Raw genomic sequence first — 23303 nt, 5'->3', positions numbered from 1 at the left:
TTTTAGAACCTTGGCATATAGCATTGCAAATGCATATCCTTGTACATAAAATTGTGCTCACAGACACAAATGGTTGATGACACATAAAGAGAGTGACACATCTCAGGCAACCATAAAAGTGGGAGAGCTTATTAGTCCACAAAAAGCAACCAATGGCCAAACTCCACCTACTCTTATTAAAGTTAATGTAAAACGTGACTGAATCTCTCAATCTGATTAAAGCTAAGCATTTGGGGCTTTTTGCCACATATGGTTCAACCGGATTTGGGAAATTATGAAATTATTGTAACAAAACTCGAAATGGGTAGACCCAGCCGTTGATGGATAGGAACCATTGTGGTAAATTAGGCCGCGCCTTTATCTATAGTGGGCGACATTAAGATAATAATGGGAAGTGATTTTCAGAGTATGTGGGTGGACTCCTTCTTGCAAGGGGAGATTCATATAGGGATTAAGGTGGTCCCGGAACCACCTGTAAGTTGATAAAGACGCCTGTAAAGGTTTTTAGGAGACTCTTTAGATGTTAGATACGGATCTCTTTTGTGCTCACTAAGCATTTGATGTAATATTTGTTAGGCTTTTCTCAGCAGCGATGGTAGTTTGCGTTCACAATACTCGCTAGCACTCAATAGATTCCTTCGATAGATATCGATATTTGTTGAAAAGTGCACAACATGGACTGGCTGATGACAACAAGCCTATAAACTGTTCGATGAAAGGCCTAAATGAACAAATTGATTTTTTTCCTCGCTTCATGCGAAGTTTTTCTAAAAAACCTTGGACCTTTTACACTAGAACTCGCAAGGGTTGGGATCTGCCACTCATTCTAAGGTAAGTGTGGGCAACTGCCCACTCCGACTTGAAAATCTCTCTACCGGACCGGATTTTAGGTAGGATGGCATGTGGCTCCCATTCCGTTTTTCTACATGAAACTAGCAACCACTTTTGGCTTTTCTCACCCAAGTTGACCCGCTTCACTCAAATTTGTCTATCTCAACTTCCTTTCTCGATCCCTCCGACACTATCATCACTACAACCACCAACAAACAAAGAAACTTAAGCAAGAACACCACACCAGGCTTTAAAAAAAAAAAACATGGATCCGCTATTGCCCTGTACATTCTTATTTCAGATTTTCATATAAAATAAATCAAAGAATAATTAAAGAAAAAAAAAACAAGAGTGTAGTTTGAGAAAAGACGTGTCCGAAAATAGTTTATCATGATTTTTGGATAAATAATCAGAATCAAAGTGGATGAAAAAACATGCAGATGTAGGTCCGTTATTGGTGCGCAGTGCGTGTACCATATACTTTGGGCTTTCATCTTCTTCTCGTGATGCCAAAGAAAATGGACCCTTTCTTTTTTGCTTGAGATAGACAACATGCAACCAAAACTCGGATATGCACGCATACGTTGCATTCAACTTCCTCTTCTCAGTTTTTGCATAGGCACAAATGTTTAATTTTTTTTAGTTTTGATGTTTTTGTTATAGTTTGATGCATTGGACAAAAAGTAAAACTTATACTCTCCTTGTTGAGAGCATACGGTTAGTTTAGTTGATCATAATATTACAGTGCACGCTGTGATCAGTGTTTGAAATTTCTTTGATATTGTCTACTTTTTCGTGGAAACATTCGAAAAAAAAAGAAAAAGAAAAAGAAAGAAGAAGATATGGAGGGGGGATTGAAGCCTAAACTTCACCTTGTATCAGAGGAACTCTTAAGTTAAGGTTAAAATCAGCTTATTTCGTCAATATTTCCGACATATTGGTTAATTATATATAAAATAAAAAAAATAAAATAAAAAACTTTTATATTTCATCTAAACTAGCGTTTGAACTTTCTAAAGTTTCTAAATTTCCACCCAAAGCAACTGATATTGATATTTGATAATCAATATTCAATATATCCGTCGATATTTTCATAAATTTGTATATTGATATTTTGACAAATACCGATATTTTAAACAATGGTGGTGATTGGCATGAGGGATAAGATTCTTTCTCTTCACCTCATTGTGTCCCGCATACAAACTTTCATCTCTCTCCTTATGTAAATTAAAATTAGAGTAGTTATATCGCTTGTAATATTGTCTTGTAAAAAGAATGAAAAAACTTGGCCTTTTGAATTACTAGAACCTCTATGCATGTATGTAGGGGCCTCCTCCATCCACAAACAGGGTGGTTATGTATCATATTTGATGTGCCAACCTAGCTAGAGCATGGGATAGCATGGGCCATTGAGTTTTCATTTCTTCTCTCATTACATCCATGAATACTACCAACCAAGAACCCCCAATCAAGAAACAGTTACACATCAGTTCAAGTCAACTGACCCCCATAATACACAGCAAGTATCAATTACAAAAAATATTCAATCTCTCCCCTTAGAAGAAAGATCAGAATTAGATATTGAAGAAGAACCAGTGAAAAAGTCGTTTTTTTCCGAGCAATATTCTAATTTATTTTAAATTATGAAAAGAGAAATTCAAACTTAAACGCAGAGCACAATGTTTTAATCGAGTTGCTCATGTCTAAATCAGTTAGTGATAAAGTTGTTTAATCATGGCTTGGTTTGAAATCATTGCATGCATAGCTTTTTAATGATGATTAGGTTATTGTCACAAATTCATTGCCTCAAGCCAGTGTAAGTTTTTGTTTGAAAAAGATAGAGCTTGGATTTATTCAACCCATAAGACGTCAAATGAGAGTGCAAGATCCACCAAGGCAAAGGTCACAAATAACTACTTGGAAGTTAGGTACTTCAACTAAACCAAAAAAATAATCCAAGACGCGTTTAAATTTATGGTGATTATTTACGCGTATCTACAGTTTACCTTAAATTTAAATTTTTTTTTATTCCTTCATTGCCCAAAATGTTGCCTAAAATCTTGGGTTACTTTCTAATAAAGGTCACATAGAAACTCAAAACCTCCATCATGGAATGGGAAAGTCTCTCACAAACCCAAAAAAAAAAAACATCAAAAAACAAGAAAAAACACAAGCAATGTCAGAGCTTTGTAACTCAAAAATCTCTTATTATTTCCCATCTTAGATCTCATCTGACCACAATTTGAAGATCTTCTGTCAAAAAACTCCAAACCCTTTTCTTATCCAGTGCTCCCTCTGATCACTCTGATCATCTGATCACAGACCAACCTCTGCAATTTCCAAATCTGTATGTGCTTTTACAGCTAAGTTTGCTCCTCAAAAATGGCACATATCGAAAAACCAGAAGTATTTAACCCTAATTCAAGATACACAGAACCAGCAGGCCTCCATATTCTCTGAACAAACATTTAAACTATTTGCCTTCTGGTCCGAAGACACATTTGTGACTTGACCTTACCTCCCCATACCCCTTTGGCATTTTTCTTAAACTTCTGTTCATATTAATGGTGTCTGGTTTTGAAGGGTGTAAGAATGTTGAGAACGGGGTTTCGGGTTTGAAACATAAACAGAAGCTGGGGTTCAGCCTAATTCTTGCTCTCGTTGCTCTTGATCTCGATTTGATCAATTTTCTGATTGCCGGCTCGTTTGGATGATGATATGATACAAAAGTTTTGTTGTGTGTTATAAAGTTGTTGCTTGGAAAAATGGTTGTGTCATGTTGGAGGCCTTCTGCAGTGGATGATGGACCTAGCCGTGGTGGGGAAGCCAGCGGCCGGGTTGATGGGTTGTTATGGTACAAGGACTTTGGGCAGCATGCTTGGGGAGAATTCTCAATGGCTGCCATTCAGGCCAATTCTGTTATCGAGGATCAAAGCCAGCTCGAATCCGGTCCTCTGTGTACAACGAAAGCCGGTCCTCTGGGGACTTTTGTTGGAGTTTATGATGGACACGGAGGGCCTGAGGCTTCAAGATACGTCAATGAAAATCTCTTCTGCAATCTAAAAAGTATGTTAAAAGTTTGTCTTTTTAATTTCCCTCGTGCCTCATCTCTTAGCCATTTGCACTCGAAACTGAATATTTTAATACTTTCTCGGCCATCAGGAGGCTAAAAGATGAATGTTAAGCTAACTAACCGTTTTCTAACCCTAATTGGGAAAGCAGGAATTGCAGCTGAGCATCGATGCATGTCGGAAAACGTGATCAAGAAGGCGTACTTGGCGACGGAAGAGAGTTTTCTCTCCGTGGTGAAGAAGCAGTGGCAAAGCAAGCCACAAATTGCATCTGCGGGAACATGTTGTTTGGTGGGGATAATATGCAATGGACTGCTTTACACAGCAAATGTTGGGGACTCTAGGGTGGTTCTAGGAAAATTAGAAAGGGCAACTAAAGAAGTCATGGCTATTCAGTTATCTGCAGAGCACAATGCAAGCATAGAATCCGTGAGAGAGGAACTCAAGTCGTTGCATCCACACGATTCAAAGATTGTCGTTTTAAGGCAACGAGTTTGGCGCGTTAAAGGCCTCATTCAGGTACCATCTTTCTTCTTTTAATTCAACAATTGTCGTCCATGAGATTTGAACTCAGATACTAATACTAATATCCTTAATTTGCAGGTTTCGAGATCAATTGGTGACGCGTACTTGAAGAATGCAGAGTTCAACAGAGAGCCTCTACCCCTAAAATATAGGCTACCTGAACCGTTCCTCAAGCCAATTCTAATCCCGGAACCTGAAGTATCGGTAATTAAACTCCAACCGGAAGATCAGTTTCTCATATTCGCTTCTGATGGTCTGTGGGAGCATCTTAGCAACCAGGAGGCTGTCGACATTGTCAACGATTACCCCCGCAAGGTCAATCTCCACATCCATCTGTATTACACTTCTTCCGCACACCCTTTGTTTTTACCCGAAAGTGATTTTCACACTCCTCTTTTCTCCCATGCACTCCTTTTTTTTTATTAGCTTTGGGATTAAAATAATCAATGAGAGGAGCGCAGAAGAAGAAAATGAGAGTGTGAAAATCGGAAAAGCTCGGGGAAGGAGCTAGATTACACAGCATCATCACTTACATGATGAGGTTAATGAACATTTTCTATTTTCTTGGTAATGCAGGGAGTAGCAAGAAAGCTGATTGAAGCTGCACTAGAAGAAGCAGCTAAGAAAAGGGAAGTGAGGTACGCAGATTTGAGGAAAATCGAGCGCGGAGTAAGGCGACATTTTCACGACGACATCACGGTGGTGGTGGTGTTTCTGAATCAAAGCCTGTTGAAAAATGGAAGCTCCCCACGCAATTCTCATTTTTCATTAAAACCCAACTTCTAGTTCTAGATCGGCGTTCTGTTATATTGATATCCTGTTTTGGGAAAAGGCAGCAAGTGCTGTTACCAAAATATTTTCTTTAACTCGGTTCCTTCTTGTAAATTGTAATCTATAAATTTAACGTTGGATCACAGATCTGGGCGTAGCTAAGTGGGGCAAGAGAAGTAATCCCCACTTTCCACCGAAGCTCAAATCTGTATCAAGTTAGAATATCGTTTGAATAAAAATAAAAAACTTTGAGCCTTCTCTTTGCAGTTGAGAAAGGAATACCCTGCATCCCCCCGTCTAGGATTTTAAAACCCCATAACCATTTATATGGGATTATTCCATGTAATCATATTCATTGTTATCCTTTATGACCAAAAGGTAAGGTTGCTCATTCGTGACCAAAAGGTCACAGCTTCAAATCATGGAAACAACTTTTTTGTAAAGTAAGGGTAACATTGCATAGGATAAACGTTCCTTCCCCGATCTTAATCAAGCGAAAAGCCTTCTTAGCTTGAGGTCCGTCTTTTTATTTATATTCATTGTCATCCAAAGGCAAACAAATAGTTCAACCCCAGCATTCACTTTAGCGTTGAAATTTGATACACCGTTAGATTCAAAGTAACGTATTCTAGTAACTTTGATTTGACACATTAAAATGTCGAATTTTCATTCAACACATAGAGGCTCGAATTATGCAAGGAACTGTAACTTAATTAATTAAAAACATTCACATTTACGCCTGAAATAAGTTCGAATTTCAAATTGGAAGTCCGGACAGACAAAGGAACCTAGAAAGTATTTTTGTTGGGTGAAACCAGGAGCAACTTCGTTCATAACCCGGGGGCCCCGCGGGGGGGGGGGTGTGGGCAAAGTACAATATTTGGAAGGGAACTTTAATGAAAAACTCTTGGTACCGTTCATTTTAACGAAAAACCACATTTTTATACTAAAAAGTCAATCATGGTACTATTCATTTTACCCTTTATTTTGTCGTTATCGTTAAAACTCAAAATTTTCAAATTATTTTCATTAGTTTTCCTAATTTGGAAATGATTACAACACTGCTATAGAGGAAAATAATTTTTTTTGGAAATGATTTCCAAATATTAAATTTTGGGAATGATTCCAGCACCCTCTGAAATCAAGGAAAAGGATCCTCGCGGGATCCTTTTCATAGAGATCCTAGGAATCCAACAATCATGTTTGTTCATCGTATATCGTGCGATCAGTTTTCGTTTGGTATTATTTGTATTTGAATTTTAAATTTTAAATTTTAAATTATTTCTGACCACATAATGCACGATGAACCGACACGATTGTGGAATTCTTAGGAGATCCGGCGAAGATCCTTGTACAACAAACCATGAAATCCAAAAAGCAAATTTGAGAGTTGAGGCTAATAAAGATGTTTAAACCAATAATTAAACTACACCTAATTACAGATATTTGTCGTTTTCAAAATCGATGTTTACCCACTTTCCATGTTCACATGCACACTAGGGTAGGGATGGATATTTTTGTCAAATTGTCATGCTAACTGAATTGCTAATCGTGTCATACATCAGTAATAATATAGTATTGTATCGTAACAAAATTTCATAGTACGATATTGGTATTGGATATCATTACCACGGTATTATTGTACTATACCAAAAATATAATATAATATATATTTATAAATTATATAATACATATTTATAATATATATATATATATATATATATATATTTATTTATTTATATTTATAATATTCCAATCATTTGAATATAAAACCCTACTTATATTAGCATTGTTGTTGATGACTTTGATCTCTCGAATTGGTGGAAATCAAACACAAAGGAATTTCCAATTCTTTCACAAATGGCCAATGATATCTTTGCAATACCCACTTCTACTATTGCTAGTGAAAATGCATTTAGCCTAGAGAGAAGGGTTGTGGTCCCTTTTAAGGCATCTTTGACTCCTAAAATAATAGAGGCACTAGTGTGTACTAGTGATTGGCTTAAGCGAATGAAGTAAACTTCTACAAGGAACCAACGGAATATATGCTTCAATTTTACAAGGAAATGAAAGAAGTGGAAACAAGTAATGCTTTAATTTTTTTAGTAAATTTGTTATCAAATGGTTTTCAACTTTAATTTTTTTTGTCACTAATATGTTTTCTATGTTTATAATGTAGGCTTGACACAAGCTCAGTCTTCTACAAGTTCAATTCCTCCTCCAAAAGCTTCGACATCTCAAGCTTGAAGCAATGATCAATGATTTTACTTTTTGAAGTTTAGTTTCAATTTTCATTTGGTTTGAAACTTTAACTTCTATTTGTTTTGCTTCTTAACTTCTATTTGGATTGTAAGCTTAATTTTCATCATAAATCTTGATGCATCATTTGAATTATTATGTGTGTGAATTGTGAATGAAGAATAATAGATGAATTTAGGCTACATTAAAAATAAAAAAAAGTTTTGTCCTTGTATTGGGTTAAAAAAACAAAAACTGATTTTGTCCAAAAACAAAGTGACAATTATCATTATCATACCATGCCAACCGAATTATTTAGCAATACCAAACTTCGGTATACCAAAAGTTTGGTACGATAATAGTCATAGATTTTCCCAAACCGAATGTTTGGTATGATAATTGGTACAAGAGTTTTATACGGTAACCATACCGAACCCACCCCTATGCACAACAACCAGCAAAACAATAAATCAAGTAATGAGTTCCACGCTCCTCTTTTCCCCTTATGCACTCCCCTCCCCTCATTGTTTCCGTCATTTGTTTTGTTCAAAGAGTACAAGTAGGGTTGAGGGATGGAAACAATGAGGGGACGAGGGCACGTGGAAAAAAGGAGAGATCAAAAATAGCCATGCAAATCGATAAAAAGAAAGATAATGCTAGAGAGACTAAATTTGAAGACAATTTGCAAACTAAATGATGTATCACCAATAGAAATAAACACATTTATCAACGATTAAATAATAAACCAATCATTACCTTTCATGTTTTTTAATTTGCAAACTCAGACAGACAGGATACCTCACAAGTACCCATCAATATGGCAATAACAAAGAAATTAATTAGCAATTTGATAACTTGAACAGACGGAGAATGTAACAAACATTTTGTGATTCCCTCCAAAATTAAGTTAATCAGGTCCTTCCGTTCCCAATACCTAATACAAAACATGAATTTCCACATGAGGTGGATTTTTCTACAAAATTTAAAAATTACACAGCAAAAACTGACCAAAGTATTAACGAGTACAATCCGTTCCTGGTATCCTACCTGTAGTTTGCAGAACTAACCCAGCAAGGCTTAAGAAAACCAACAACCACCTCCAAATTGTCTACTTACCCCAAGATTGCCGACCAAGAATAGCAGAAATTCTAACACCAGAGTCTCGAGAAATCCTCTGTTGAGCAAATATGAAAAACTAATACATGTTTAAGATTTCCATCTTACAAAAGTTAGCTTCAAGTCAGTTAAATCCATCTTAGACATGACAAACATGGCAGTGTTGAACAGCAATACTTAGGATTTGCCCACACACCTCATCTAACCTGATCCCGACCAATGGCATTAAGAAAAGATAGTCAATATGAACAAATAGAATCAAAACCACGATGGTGAGAAGATGTGTTGCAATGTACTATCATCAACAATAAACCCGAAACATAACCCCCCACCCAAAAAATAGAAACAAAGATCCACTTCACTTAAGCTAGCACACAAGTCAATAAAACTATGCAGGTCCTGTAACAAGCTAGATATCTAACACCCTAACAAAACTCCATTATTGCAGCCATCTTCAACTGTGCATGAGCTCGACTCTTCTGCTTCTTAAATAACATGACGCACCATCAAAAGTTAAAAATTTGACCACCAATAACTAATATTACAAGGATCGATTGCCTAGAAAACTAAGACTGGATCCCACAGTAATGGATTAAGTTGGTTATCAGCACATTTCAGCACAGCTAGTAACATATCAGAAGGTGTAGACTTAGCAAACCAACTTCAGAACTCTGTTCAACACTGCATCATGTTTATTCAAGGCAAACAATTACGAGATATTATCTTTGTATACGTAAATTGGATGAATGACCACACAAAAGTTGCCACTAATGCATCCTCAAGTATTAAATTTTCCCTACGTCATAAATACTGAATTTCTGACATTCTTGTTAGATTGCAGGGTAGGTTAACACTAAGTAGGTAGTTGTTGATTATTCAAAGCCTTGCCAGGAAAATTGATAAAGGAACCAAAACCAAGCATGAAATTACGCTCCCCTATGCCGCCAAATTGTGTTCAGTGACTGGTAGAAGATAACTAACGACCATTGGGAAAATACTCGACCTGATAATCCATGCAATCAGAGATAGGTACCGTTACGGACGCCTTTGAGGGAACCACAAAATGTTAGAATCCTATACCTGCATAAGAAACAGAAGTATAAGACAAACTGAAGCAGCTCAAGGAACACAAACATAACATACTTGTATACTAATCAAGAAGGGGAACAGATTGGAAAGTAGATTAAAACTGGTTGCATAACTCCCAAATTTCATAAAAGTTAACTTACTACTAAGAAAATGAAGCTTCTTTTCAGACCCCTCCACCAGCGCTGCCCACTATGGCTGCCTTCTAGTTTATTAAAAAAAAAAAAAAGATCAGCACTGCAAGAAGCAGAATGAAAAAGGAAAAAAAAAAAAAAAAAAGAAGTCTTTTACAAAATGTTCCAATAAAAATCAAACTAAGAGTCTCTTACCGGCTCAACATTACCCTTTTCATTCACTTGAGTAAGAGAACCCTTTGAGGTGTTTGAAAACCTAGAAATATAACATAAACGATTCAGGAGAATTAAAACAAACAAAAAGAAACCTCAATTGAGAAAATACAGAAAATATAATCATCAGGCCTTGAGTGCTACATACCTGAGTGCCCTTGCCTTTCGTTTTTCTTCTTCCTGAGGATCAGCTTTAGTATCTGTCTTGGAAATAGGTGCAAACCGAGCAAGACGAGCCTTCTTCTTTGCATCCTCATCACCTACCACAGCTGGGCCAGGAAGACCAAACCTGATAACAATGAAGAGATTAATGACAATCTTTAATACAAAACAAACAAATAACCCAATATTTGGTAGAATCAAATTCAAGAATTCTGAACAAGCACTCCATGACAAACCTCTCTGCTCTAGCCTTCCTCTTTAGGTCCTCTGGTTTTTCAGATGCTTGGGATCCAAGCGATGTCGAAACAGTACCAAACCTGACATAAGATCAAACACCACCTTTAGAAACGCAATTCTCAGCGGATAATATACGGATGTATTGTCACTACAATTAAATTAAGTCAAATCCTCATCAAATTCAAACAAACATATTATCCTTACTGATCTAAGAATGTATTATCACTACAATTAAATCTCATATCATCAATTCAAGTATCATTATCCTTCAATTAATAAAATCATAATCTTTTTTTAATTATCAAGAACTAATATTCTGCTCATAAGTGCCCTGTTTGTGAATGTTAGAACAATGGGTGCATTCGGTTTCCATAAATCTATTTTCTACTCTTCTTACCAGAAAGCCAAAATAAAAAAAAATAAAAAATAAAAAAACCCTAACCCTAGAAAACCCTAACCCCAATTACCTCTCAGCACGAGAGTTGCGTTTCTCTTCTTCGGTGAGCTGCACGGATATCCCAAACCGCTCGGCACGGCGCATCTTCTTCTCAATGGCAGTAGCCGGAGCAGCCGCGTCACCGGCGGCAGAGCCAGTCTTGGCATCCTCGGAGTCGGCCTTGGACCCGTTTTCTTCGGAGTTAACCTCGGACGACGGAGGTAGATCAGAGGGAGTGCCGCCGGACGGATTTTCGGGTGGATCCGAAATTGTGGAGGTGGGTGGGACCGGGGAGGTGCCTAGGGTTTTCTTAGGGGTTTCTACGGCGGTGGTGGTGTCGCTGGGCTTCTGTGTGTCGGTGGCCATTGGAGAATTGGGAATCGGGGAGCGCGTGAGAAGTGCGGCTAAAAAGGTTAGAGAGAGAGAGGAGTGAAGGAGGTGTTTGGGCGTGGTGCGGCTTAGGTTGTGAGAATGCGAAGAAAGTGAAAGTGCAAACAAGAAGCGTGAGAATTTTGGAGGGGATATTTTGCCTGTTATGTCCAGCCTGAAAAGTAAATTATCTGTGTTTGGCCGAAAATAATTTACATGATACGAGATTACGATAATATTGTACTAAAACTTGATTAAAACTTGTGTATCATGTTCGACCACATAGTCTTATTATTTTGTACTTCCAAACAGTCATTAATATTATAACCTAATAGTATTCATTTTATTTGTAAGTAATAACTTTTAGGTTCAAATTTTGAAAATGACAAGTTCAATAACACTCACACATCATTCACTATAAATATATTATTGTACAAAAAAAATAGTACTCACACATCATTCAGTATAAATATATTATTGTATAAATATATGAAATTGCTGTTAAAGTAAGTAGTGTTGTTACAAGTGCTTTTATTATTAAATATGTCCAAATTTTAACTAAAAGGATTAAAGTGCATCCAACAGGATCCTTTCCGGATCCTCTTTATGAGGATCCGTGGATTTTATCCATTTATCGTATATCGTACGATTAGTTTTCATTAGATACTATTTGTGTTCAATTAAATAAAAAAAATTAAAATGATTTCTGATCGTACCATGTACGATGAACGGACACAATTCACGGATTCCTAAAATCTTCACAAAGAGGATCCAGATTCCAAGTGCATACCCATAAAGAACTTGAGAATTCTAAAAGTCTTCGTCTAAGATCGTCTAAGCGCTAAACAGCTAGTCACCGCTATGATCAGTCTCAGACATCTAAAATAAAAAAATGATGCACAGACACGCTTAGGCACCCGCCTAGACTCGCCTAGACATCCACTTAGTCTGCCTAGACGGTCTAAGTGAGTTTGGTGTTTTTTTGTGACTTTTTGCTTCATTTTTTTTATTTTTTATATATAAGATATGGCTTTGGTTGAGAGTTTCACTCAGATAGAAAATAGATAACTATCTTTTTGCATTTTACTTTTTCCAATAAATTGTAAGAAATTTATTGAATATGTGGATAAACACTCATTACAATTACAAGTGTTGTTCTCTATATATCATTTTGTTTTGCAATTTATTTATCATAATACAATCATGCATTTTTGTAGTCCTCATAAAACAACTTTTATTCATTCTAGGAAATCTCAGTCCCATTTGAGGGACGGTAATATTAGGAATTCCATCTATTTAAATCATATGATGTACTTGTTGATAATTGGATAATTAGTTAATAGTTGATTAACCTATTTATTTTCTATTGGTGACACACAACATAATTTGCAAATTTAGTCTAAAAAATGGTTTACCTAACATTAGTATTTTGAGGGACATTCGATAAAGTTCTAGGAAATCTCAACGAGCCCTTTAAATTGTGATTAATTAATTATGTTGTGAAATATAGTGTAAATGCCACACATAAAAATACATGAAGAAGCAAAGCAACATGCAACCAAAATGTACCTTGATGACACCAATTAAAGGCTTTAGGTAGGATAAGTTTTACAGAGATGAAGTAGTAAAATGAATGAGGATTTTCACTTATACCACTTGTTTTCTACGAGTGTAAGGCTTCCCTATATAAACGGACTTTTGTAATGTAAAAATCTTCCCCTTTTATCTATCCATTTCAATCTCAGTAAACAAGTTATGCCAACTTTGCTCTTCCCTTACATAACAAAAGAAGAAAAGCATAGAAATAATATTGCTTCCTTCAAATCTCATCTTCTACGTCTAGTTCACTCGTTTGGCATGCAAAGAAAATAAACAGTGTAATATAGTGTTTTCGTTCTACTTTGATCTCTAGCAAGTGTTCTCTTTATTTTGACCATGTATAACAAAGCATTTATTCTCGTGCTTTTAAATTGTTCCAATTTTTCTGTGTGGCCAATTTATCCAAAGGAAGGGATAAGATACCCACCGCACATTACAACTGCTATTACTAGTGTACTGCACGCTACACGGAGCTCCTTTTTCTCTTCTTCCCCTTTTCCTCATTTGAATTTGGCACCAAATTCTCTCCCTCATCACCGACATGGGCACGGCTTCCGTCATCCATAATGGCGTCCACATCCATCTGAAGCTCAACTCCCGCCTGCCTAGGGTTTCGCTGCCATCACCAGCCCCAAATTGGAGTATGCCTCACTTCATTCACCATCACATTGTTCCCATCCGTACGGTCTCTCACTCACGCTTCCGTGCTTCAATTTTATATCTGCAATTTCCTTTTCTGATTTACATATTTGTATTGTTGGAATTTGGATTGCAGGCGGCCACTGCCGCCGCGGCCAATCCGCGCCGATTGCACGTTCTAGAGCAACTGAGCAGGATGATGATTTATCCACTTCAGGTGACTACCAGTTTCTAACACTCGTCGGATGTAAATTTGAGATTCACGAGCAAATGAAAGTTGCCCACTTGAATTATGCATATTAATTTTGACATTAGTAAATTAGAAGAAACACCCTCACAACTATTTAAGTTTCATAAAATTACACCAAGAGTTCAATTGAGAAAAAACACCCTCAGCTAGGCAAACTGTAATGTTCTAATTGGTTTTTAGTTGCTAAAACCCTTTTGTGCCCTTCTACAATTGAAATTCAGGATGGTAATATTCCGAAGTATTGGACACGAAGTATTTTTCTCAAAAATGTAATGTTATCAAAGGATTCTTGTGAAAAAAAAAAAAAAGCCCTCTTTTAAGGGCTCAATTTAAAACACTAACTGTATGTTTCATTGATAAGTTCATGTAACTTGAGTTTAACAAATTTAGATCCAAAGGACTGACAATTTTGAAATTTTTGCGAAATTATGTCAAATTTTAATACTTTTCTGTAGTTTATATGAACTTTCTGCTTGAATCTCCAGAAGAAAAGAGGGGTGATTCTGCGTCCCGAGATGGCATTAGTAATGTGGAACCCTCTCACAATGACTCTCCCGATAAAATTAAGGGGCGCGACGCTTATGCTGCTTCTGTAAGAACTGTAGCCTTGTGGGTGAGCACCTCTCAGCTTAATTTGAACTGTCTACTTCAACAATGCTGATAACTGTTGCTATTAATTTCTTTAGGTGTGTGCTGCGGTAGCATTTGGCATTGGTGTGGGCTTTAAAGACGGAGTTGGCAAGGCATCGGAGTTCTTTGCCGGGTATGCAGAAATTTGCACTGTGAAAGCTTTCTAACAGAGGATAGGAAGTTAAACTTCTTGTGTTTTGAAGCATTAGTTATTTTCCGGTGTCTTAATCAAAGTAGGCAACATGTGTATATTTTGTGCTGCATTCTGAATGTTAGGATGTACCAGGTATTTACTGGAGCAAAGCTTGTCAGTAGACAATCTGTTTGTCTTTGTTCTAGTTTTCAAGTACTTCAAAGTGCCAATTATGTATCAGGTAATTTGTAAACCTTTTAGCATTCAAATTTATGCTTGATAGGTTCTCAATTTTATGTAAAGGATTGTTCTTGAAAGATTCAAGCTGTCTGGTAATTAATGGTTACGAAAAGTTTGCTTTCCGAACTATAGAGTCGAGTACTTTCTTATGGCATTGCTGGAGCGGTGGTCTTCCGTTTGACATTAATACTCCTTGGAACAGCCACACTTCAGGTAAACTTATAGTTCTCGGTGCATATGCGTGTTTGTGAATCTATAGTTCTTGTCTTTATGTGCTTATTTTGAAATTTTTGTGATGTGTTGTTTAGAGGTTTGAGGCGGTAAATCTTTTGCTGGCTGCAATACTCCTTTACTCATCTTTCAAGGTGAATATTCTATTCTAAAAATGTTGTGATAACTATCTTTTTTCTTATACATTTTCGTGGAACGACATTACTCCTTAAAACAAACTTGTAATTCTGCACTTATCGACTTCTTGCCATCAAATGACTCAAATTTTTTGTTTACTGTTCTAGCTATTTTCCAGTGAAGAAGATAACACTGATCTATCCAACAATTTTATTGTGAAGACATGCCAGAGATTTATCCCTGTCACGTGTAATGTTTTTACTGTGTACTTATTTTCTTCTTACTTTTTGGTTGAAGTGCTATTTGTTGATTCTTGGTAATTCAAGCTTAGACCGAAACTGGAAATTCTGAATTTATTGGGGCTGATCTGATCCTTTGTCTTATTTAGCTCATTTTTTTATCTCACTTTTATTAAATAAACTTGAGCATGACCTTTGAATATAGCCATGCCTAGGAGACCATCTTTAGGGCGGAATATTTTAGTTTGGTGAGACTTTGCTTACTTGAATTTTACACTATATCAGAATAAGAAAAAGGAAAAAAAAAAAAGGATTTTGCTTCGTCCTGCAAATTTTAATCCTTTATATTATTTTGCTACCTGTAGATCATCGGCTATCTTGCAAACACTCACTTTGCACTAGCTTCTTTTTGGTATATGATCTTAATCCATACCTTTTTTCTGGTGGATTTTTGCAGCTAATTATGATGGCAATCAATTTTTTACATTTCAAGATGGTGTCCGGAAGGTAAGTTGTTGATGGGATCTTCTTAGGTTACAACATTTTATCACACGGTTGTGGAGGTATAAAAGTCTTAAACTGCACAGATGTAATTTACAACTTTCTCTGGATCAAGATGCCACAGTTTGTGAATCCAAATTGAAAATCAATATTTTTGTTAAATTAATGGCTACTTGATCTCTAACAGGTGTCAAACGTTTTGGGCAGGCCACACCTTTACTTCTCACGGTAGCAGTTATTGAGCTCAGTGACATAGCATTCGCTGTAGGTTTCCTCACCTACCAATAATGTCAGACATATATATACAATACATTTATGTAACATATATCTTTGCTTTTCCACTTATTGTTGTAATGGATATTGATATGATGCTTCATTTTCTTTAGGTTGACTCTATACCAGCAGTTTTTGGCGTTACTCGGGATCCATTCATAGTTTTCAGTTCTAATCTTTTTGCGATCGTAGGTAATTCTTGTTAGATTTAGGTTTCAATTGACCATATTTCCGTGAATAAGTTGCTATACAGTTACAATATTATTTCTGGATCTGTGCGCATTTCTGCAGTAGTTGATAATTGACCCTTTCCCATTGAGTTCAGGTTTAAGGTCGCTTTACACACTCATTTCTGCGGGTATGTCAGACTTGGAGTATTTGCAGGTACAAAGTTGACATTTTCTACCTGAATTTCTAGCTCTTTCTGCACAATGAAGTAGTGATCATCCACCCATAGATAACCATCAGCACAGGGCCGGTTTCTATATATGCATGTATTTTGAAATGAGGGATTCACTTGATCAAACTTTTAATCCTGATTCTTTGTTTCCTATTGATAACTAAAGTCCAATAAGGTTATTTTTTCAGCCATCAATTGCTGTTGTTCTGGGCTTTATCGGGTGTAAGATGATCCTGGATTTTTTTGGTGGGTATTTCAAGTACTATTGTAGTTATACAAAATCTTCAATCCATCCTGCATTCAACTTTTCTCAACAATTCCACAGGGTTTCACGTATCAACCGAGGTGTCTCTTGGCTTTGTAGCTACAAGTCTTAGTGCCGGGGTGCTGTTAAGTCTAATGAAGAAGTCAGACTAGCTTTAAGCAACCATTCAAGCTCAGGGCAGGTGAAAATCTGAATTTTTTTTTGCTTTTGTTTTTCGTTTTTATTATTTCCTAGGCATTTACTCTTGCCTTTTCCATATCACGAATAATAGTAGCAATTGCTCTTAAAAGTTTTGCAATGACATTGACAACCATTAAAATTCAGCGAAAAGAATTTTTTTGGATAAATTCTATTGGCACAAAATGTGGACCGATAAACAATCAGAAAATTTTGAGTAGAAAGCCAACGGCGGATCTAACCAGAAAATGGTAGATAATACATAAGGATAAGATGCAGATAAGAACATTATAAGAAAATTGTTTGCCTTTCTTCTTCTTCTTTTCTTTGGTTTGAAAATGCTTGTGATTCATGAGCTCATGTATGACATGTGAATACTTTGTTACAGTAACAGTGAGGAAAGCAAAGATTTGAAGGAATCAAATGTTTCTTTCATGCCGTGGTCATGTCTCGCAGAGCGTTTGAGCATGAGTTATGTGAAGATTTAAGTTTCTCTTAGTCCAAATATGATGGACCGGCAAAGGCGATTTCATCGACGATGAGATGGATGTACGGGTAAATCATGTAAGACATAGCTTTCTTTTGGTTGCAAGGAGAAGCAGATGGATGGATGGATGGACGGACAATTTGTGAAATGTTTATACATAGCAAGTTACTAATATTCTTTTTAGCCAAATCATTTATTTATTTTTATTTTGGCTAAATGGTTTACTCTTGTTTCATTTGTCCAATCCAATTCAATTTTAGGTGCCAAACAAGACCAATACGATGTTTGTTTGGTTGAGGAATAGACCAAACAGACAAATTCAATTTTCTTTTGATTTAACCTTCAAACACATTGTTTTATAGCCTAACTTATAACATGGTGTTTTGCTATTAATAATGTAGCTTAAAGTATAAATATGTCATCCACTCGTACTATAATATACATATACATATATATATATATATATATATATATATATATATATATATATATATGGATTAGTAACAAAATGTAGTGATAGGATGGTCACATTTAAGTGTTCTCTTCACTTTGTTTGAAATTTAAATTCTAAAGAGAGCTGCCTGACCTAGGTAGTCTTACTGGACATCCTTTGCAAAAACACAAGATTTTATTATATTTTAAGGCTTGGTTTGGTATTGAGGTGATTCTGAAAAAAGCTGGTATCAAAAAAAGTTGGGAGCTGTTTTTGTGTTTGGTAAACATTCAGCTTCAGCTTTTTTTCACATCTGTTTTACATAAAAGTTTACCAAACGTTATAATACTGCTTTTTTTTATTTCAACAACACTTTTACAAAAAAGTTTACCAAACACTTTGCTGCTTTATTTCACAGCTGCTTATTCTCACAGCACAACAGAAGCAGTTTTTTTTCAATACGATTTTATTTAATGTAAGAGGTGTTGTAATTAGACAGTCCTATGCTCCATCCAAGTTTTTAGACTCTTCCAAACTTATCAGTGGCCATACATTACCGACTAAGTAGTGACCAGCAGAATGATTAGTTCACAATATTAAAACTCGGATAAAGTCGTCATCCTTAATTCTCCTCTCTAACCGTCCGACCAACACCAAAACCCAGATCATGCGAGATACTCAAAATCCAAGGACTAAGAAATCAAGTCCACGACACTTATTATGCACCACCAAAGTCGCGCACGCAACCATTTTCCTTGACCAAAAAAAAAAAAAAAACACGCAAGCATTTCGTCACTGCTAGCGACTCCACCGCCACCTCATGTTCCTCTATAAAACGGCCACCCACTTTGTACACAGACACATTCTGCGCCAAATTCTAATTGCCAAAAATGGCGTCCAAGTACGATTTCCCATTTTCCTTGACCGAAAAAAGAAACGCAACCAGTTCGTCACTGTTGGCGACTCAGCCGCCACCTCACAGTCCTCTATAAAACGGCCGCCCACTTTGTACACAAACACATTCTGCGCCAGATTCTAATTGCTAAAAAAAAAAAAAAAAATCTCTGCAGAGAACCAAAAATGGCGTACAAGTACGATTTCTCATTTTCGTGGTCCTTCTTTTTTCTGGGTTCGTCTGAATTTCTGAATTTTTTTTATTGTTCTAAAATTAATCCAAGATTGTTTTGTTTCTGGGTGTTGCAGGCATGAGGAACTTCCTCCACCGTTGGATTCCACTTCCTCCCCTCCTCCTCTCTTTGACGGCACTACAAGGTTTACCTCTTTCCTCCACTTTTTTGGTCTGAACTGATACGTTCAAATACTAACGATATATACTGAAACACGATTATTTCAGCATTTGAAATTTGTAATGTGATCATTTCAGCCAATTTCCCCAACATAAAACACATTTTTGTGGCTGTTTTTGCCTTCTGTCTCGTCTGAATCTCATTTATTTTTCTCATTTTGGTCACTGTTTTTGTTCACTGAGTTTCGTTTTGTTTAGTGATTACCATGTTTTAATGTGTATTGGTTGCTTTGTGTTTTGAAGGTTGTACGTAAATTACACATGTCCATTTGCACAGCGGGTTTGGATCACTAGGAACTATAAGGTTTGTTCTCTTTTTTCACCATATTTTCCGTTTTTGGAGCTTCTGGCAAAGGCCCTGAGATCATTCAATTTGTTGTTTGAGGAATTGGCTAATATGATGAAATACAAATCCCAATTGCGGAAATGATTTTTTTTCACTATATTTGATGGATATGTCGTCGTTATTTGATTTTAATCATTTCATGAATTGGTAAATTGAGAATTAATCAGAACCCATGTCTTATTGTTTGTTTTTGTTGAAATTTTTTGAGTTGCAGGGTTTGCAAGACAAGATTAAGTTAGTGGGTATAGATCTTGAAAACAGGCCTGCTTGGTACAAGGAAAAGGTCTACCCCGGAAACAAGGTAAAAATTTTGAGCAAAAATTAGTGTTCTTTCTTCTTTGCTGCCATTGATTATCTGTGGAAAATTTGGTGAAGCTGGATAAATATCTTGATTGATTATTTTTATAGGTGCCATCTCTGGAGCACAATGGAAAAGTCATTGGAGAAAGTCTTGATCTGATCAAATACCTCGAAAGCAACTTCGAAGGGCCTTCACTTGTCCCCAATGTAAGATATCCAGAATTTGATTGTGCCTCAAGTAACATGCCTTTGTTTCTCACAAATTTGACCAAAATGATGCTCCAAAATTGTTTTTAGGACGACCCTCAGAGAAAAAAGTTTGGTGAAGAATTATTAACTTATGTGGATACCTTCGTGGGGTCCTTGTATCGCTCATTGAAAGGAGACACGGCAAAAGCAGCTGGTAAGACTTGGAAGATTCTTCCGTTAGAGACTGTTTTTGTTGATGAATTTATGCTGAACGAATTTGGTTAACTGCATCAGATGAGCAGTTTGATTACTTGGAAAATGCTCTTAAGAAATTTGACGATGGGCCATATCTTCTGGGTCAGTTCAGTTTGGTAAGTTGAATGTACAATGTATCTACATGCCAATTAATGTTTTTGTATTTCTAATAAAATGAGCTAGTAGTAACACATAAGTGCTTAAGTAATGGATAAAAATTTGTGATATTCAGGTGGACATAGCCTATATCCCGTTCGTTGAGAAGTTCCAAGTCTTCTTATCAGACGTATTCAAGTATGACATCACAGCTGGGAGGCCTAAAGTAGCAGCATTCTTGGAGGTACATGAACAAGTCATAGAATTGTATAATGAATGTTATGGATTCCATTGTCTGAGCTTTATCCCGTGTACGGATGACAGTCTCTCATCTGTTTAAAAACAAACTTAAACGTTTCATGAGACTAAGCTAGCTGTTCAAGTGGTTTCTGAGCAAGAACTCTAAGCAAAAGCACTCCGTTAACCACTATCTTAAGATCGGATTTGATAGAGGACGTGCTCCTCTGTAATATATCTCATAAAGATGGTGATTATTATGGTTGTTATATACCCTTGTGCAGGAAATCAACAAGATTGAGGCATACAAGGTAACCAAAGCTGATCCAAAGGAGATTGTTGCAGCGTACAAGAAGAAATTCCTGGTACATTCTCTTTTGCTGACCTAAAATACGAAATTTGTGCTCAGTCGTTCTTTCTATATTCATTATGCTGGTTTGCTAACCTCTGCGGAATACTTTTCGTTACAGGAGCAACAGTAAACCTGTGAAATATTCTGCTGCGGACGCGGTATAAATAAGTGGCTGAGCCCATGCACGGATTGTTCGTCAGCTTAATTATGTATGCAGATTATGTCGTCTTGTTATAGATACGGACTTGTGTGTATTTGGATATGTATAAGTGTCTTTGTTACATGAATAAAATTGGGGTCGTCGGATTCTGTTCGGTGTTCGGGTCCGGCCTCTCGTAATCTATCAACACTTTCTTCAGAAGAGGGAATTTCCTTTGCAAAGCAAAGAACGATAATTACCAAACAATATAGTCCAAACCACGTTGGCCAAATGTTTTTCTATATATATTTTATAAGTCGAAGTTCTCTATCTTTTCTTACACTACTCTTCAAATAAAACAATGCAAAATGCTCCTAATATCATATCGCGTCGTAATGAAAAATACATATACTAATCTGAGATAGAAGAGATCAACAAATTACATGTTCTAACAAAAAAAAAAAATTAGGATTTGGCTACAATATCATGTATTTGTTTAATACAAGTGTTCCTGATACACAAAAATTTGTCCAAGTAATTTACTAGTTTGACTAAATGGATTTCCTTATTGGTTAGGGAATCTAACTCCTTATCTTTTATGGAAATTACTAAACCGGAACTTACTAGTGCGGGTTAAATGGTTTTCCATATTGTTTGGTCAAACTAACTCCTTAGTTTTTATGGAAATTATTAAGAGTTCATTTGGAAAATGCTTTTAAATGACTGAAAGATGACCATAAAGTTGATTGAATTGAATCATAGAAAAATGAATGTTAAATTCATTGAAAGTTTGACATCATACAGATTAGATTCAAATGACAGTGATTTTAGAGTCCATGTGCCAATGAGCTGCACATGGTTTTCTAGAGTTCGACATTTGAACTAATACTGGTAGATGTGGGGAAGCAAGTTACATGTAACTGGATGTGATCACTAAGGAGTCAATATTGTAATTGTGATAACATTTCGATTAAATGATTAGTTTACGTCCAAATGGGAGAATGTTAGAAACTTAATTGGACTAAACTATCATTTAGTGAAGGATGAAATGTATTTGGTAACAATACAATCTGATGTAAGTTGCACATGTGGAAAAACTGCTTCCTATAAGCAAGTATATGTGGATAACATGCAGCAATTGATAACTGCTTATCCATTACTCGGTGAAAACTGCCGGCAACTACGGGTAACTGAATTCCACGATAGATGGAAATTAGATGAAGTCTGTGTATATATAATCTGATTCCCTACTTGTGAAGAGTTATTCTAAGATTCGAGGGTTCTATCACCTTTGGAACATAAGGTCTTAAACAAGTAGAAGAATTGCATTTTTCAACCAAAAACATGACTGCCTTAGGTATCATGTTAACCTCTGTTAGTAATCTAGGAAACTTGTTAGTATTGTATACTCTTAGTTTTCCAACATCTCTTAGTCCAATAATGATGGACCGGCAAAGGCGATTTTCGTGATGATGAGATCGGTGTACGGGTAAATCATGTAAGAAATAGCTTTCTTTTGGTTGTAATGAGAAGCCAGATGGATGGATGGATGGATGGATGGATGGATGGATGGAAAATCTGTGAAATGTTTATATATAGCAAGTTACTGGTATTCTTTTAGCCAAATGATTTATTTATTTTAATTTTGTCTAAATGGTGTATTCTTGTTTCATTTGTACAATCCAATTCAACTTTTACGCACCAAACAAGACTAACGCGATGTTTGTTTGGTTGAGGAATAGACCAACTAGACAATTTCGATTTTCTTACCACGTGACCTTTAAACACAGTGTGTTACAACCTAATCATATTATAACACATTGTTTCGTTATTAATATTGTAGTTTAAACATGTCATCCACTTGTACTATAATATATGTGGATTAGTAACAGAATGTGGTGATAGGATGATCACATTTAAGTATTTTCTTCAGTGGCAAATCCAGGAAAAATTATTTAGCAGGATCATATGTAAAAGTTCACAAACATTTCTTAAATGTATAATAACCTTAAAAATTAAACTGTAGTTTCATCATTCATAATTTATAGAACAAGTAACAATTGTTCATGACGCGTTTTCATATTTTGGAAACGTTATTACTTCATTATCAATGGAAGAAAAACACTGCTCTCAATATAAACAACCATGCTTTCACTCAACTATTGATCTTTCATTCAATTACGCAATGAACTTTTCACAATTCATAGTAGAAAATACTCTCTCCACTAAAGCAGTCGCAACCAGTATAACCAAAGACAATGTAATTAGCAACTAGACATG

At 36.1% G+C, this 23303-nt stretch overlaps 4 protein-coding genes across 8 annotated transcripts; 3 read left to right on the top strand and 1 right to left on the bottom strand.

Moving 5' to 3' along the window:
- Nucleotides 1-2940: 2940 nt before the first annotated feature.
- Nucleotides 2941-5456, top strand: LOC137722849 (probable protein phosphatase 2C 38). Its single transcript, XM_068461950.1, has 4 exons — nt 2941-3897; nt 4054-4421; nt 4506-4742; nt 5004-5456. The coding sequence occupies exons 1-4, from the start codon at nt 3597-3599 to the stop codon at nt 5211-5213; spliced, it is 1116 nt and encodes a 371-aa protein (XP_068318051.1). The 5' UTR covers nt 2941-3596; the 3' UTR covers nt 5214-5456.
- A 2851-nt stretch (nt 5457-8307) lies between these two features.
- On the bottom strand, nt 8308-11333 carry LOC137722433 (protein MODIFIER OF SNC1 11-like). Of its 2 annotated transcripts, none has more exons than XM_068461435.1 (6): nt 10852-11333; nt 10384-10464; nt 10134-10274; nt 9968-10028; nt 9782-9843; nt 8308-9632 (listed from the first exon to the last, which is right to left on the bottom strand). In XM_068461435.1, exons 1-5 carry the CDS (start codon nt 11184-11186, stop codon nt 9805-9807), a joined length of 657 nt encoding a protein of 218 aa, XP_068317536.1. In that variant the 5' UTR covers nt 11187-11333; the 3' UTR covers nt 8308-9632; nt 9782-9804. The 2 variants fall into 2 exon arrangements, with proteins under 2 accessions (XP_068317536.1, XP_068317537.1); XM_068461436.1 differs by having other exon boundaries at nt 9782-9840.
- A 1870-nt stretch (nt 11334-13203) lies between these two features.
- LOC137722768 (thylakoid membrane protein TERC, chloroplastic-like) lies at nt 13204-17720 on the top strand. Of its 4 annotated transcripts, none has more exons than XM_068461853.1 (15): nt 13204-13468; nt 13564-13644; nt 14133-14269; nt 14364-14440; nt 14594-14681; nt 14813-14893; nt 14989-15045; nt 15196-15277; nt 15725-15774; nt 15976-16032; nt 16155-16233; nt 16367-16425; nt 16630-16687; nt 16767-16887; nt 17272-17720. In XM_068461853.1, the coding sequence occupies exons 1-14, from the start codon at nt 13330-13332 to the stop codon at nt 16856-16858; spliced, it is 1137 nt and encodes a 378-aa protein (XP_068317954.1). In that variant the 5' UTR covers nt 13204-13329; the 3' UTR covers nt 16859-16887; nt 17272-17720. The 4 variants fall into 4 exon arrangements, with proteins under 4 accessions (XP_068317954.1, XP_068317956.1, XP_068317953.1 ...); XM_068461855.1 differs by having other exon boundaries at nt 13206-13468; nt 14163-14269; nt 17272-17718; XM_068461852.1 differs by having other exon boundaries at nt 13206-13468; nt 14133-14290; nt 17272-17718.
- A 963-nt stretch (nt 17721-18683) lies between these two features.
- LOC137722769 (glutathione S-transferase L3-like) lies at nt 18684-21252 on the top strand. Its single transcript, XM_068461856.1, has 10 exons — nt 18684-18894; nt 19007-19075; nt 19353-19413; nt 19670-19756; nt 19864-19962; nt 20053-20158; nt 20239-20315; nt 20432-20539; nt 20817-20897; nt 21003-21252. The coding sequence occupies exons 1-10, from the start codon at nt 18884-18886 to the stop codon at nt 21012-21014; spliced, it is 711 nt and encodes a 236-aa protein (XP_068317957.1). The 5' UTR covers nt 18684-18883; the 3' UTR covers nt 21015-21252.
- Nucleotides 21253-23303: the final 2051 nt, after the last annotated feature.

This window comes from Pyrus communis, chromosome 17, assembly GCF_963583255.1.
Source record: "Pyrus communis chromosome 17, drPyrComm1.1, whole genome shotgun sequence".
NCBI classification, from domain to species: domain Eukaryota; kingdom Viridiplantae; phylum Streptophyta; class Magnoliopsida; order Rosales; family Rosaceae; genus Pyrus; species Pyrus communis.
Note: the sequence above shows the minus strand (reverse complement) of the source record. Positions and strands in the feature narration are given on the sequence as shown.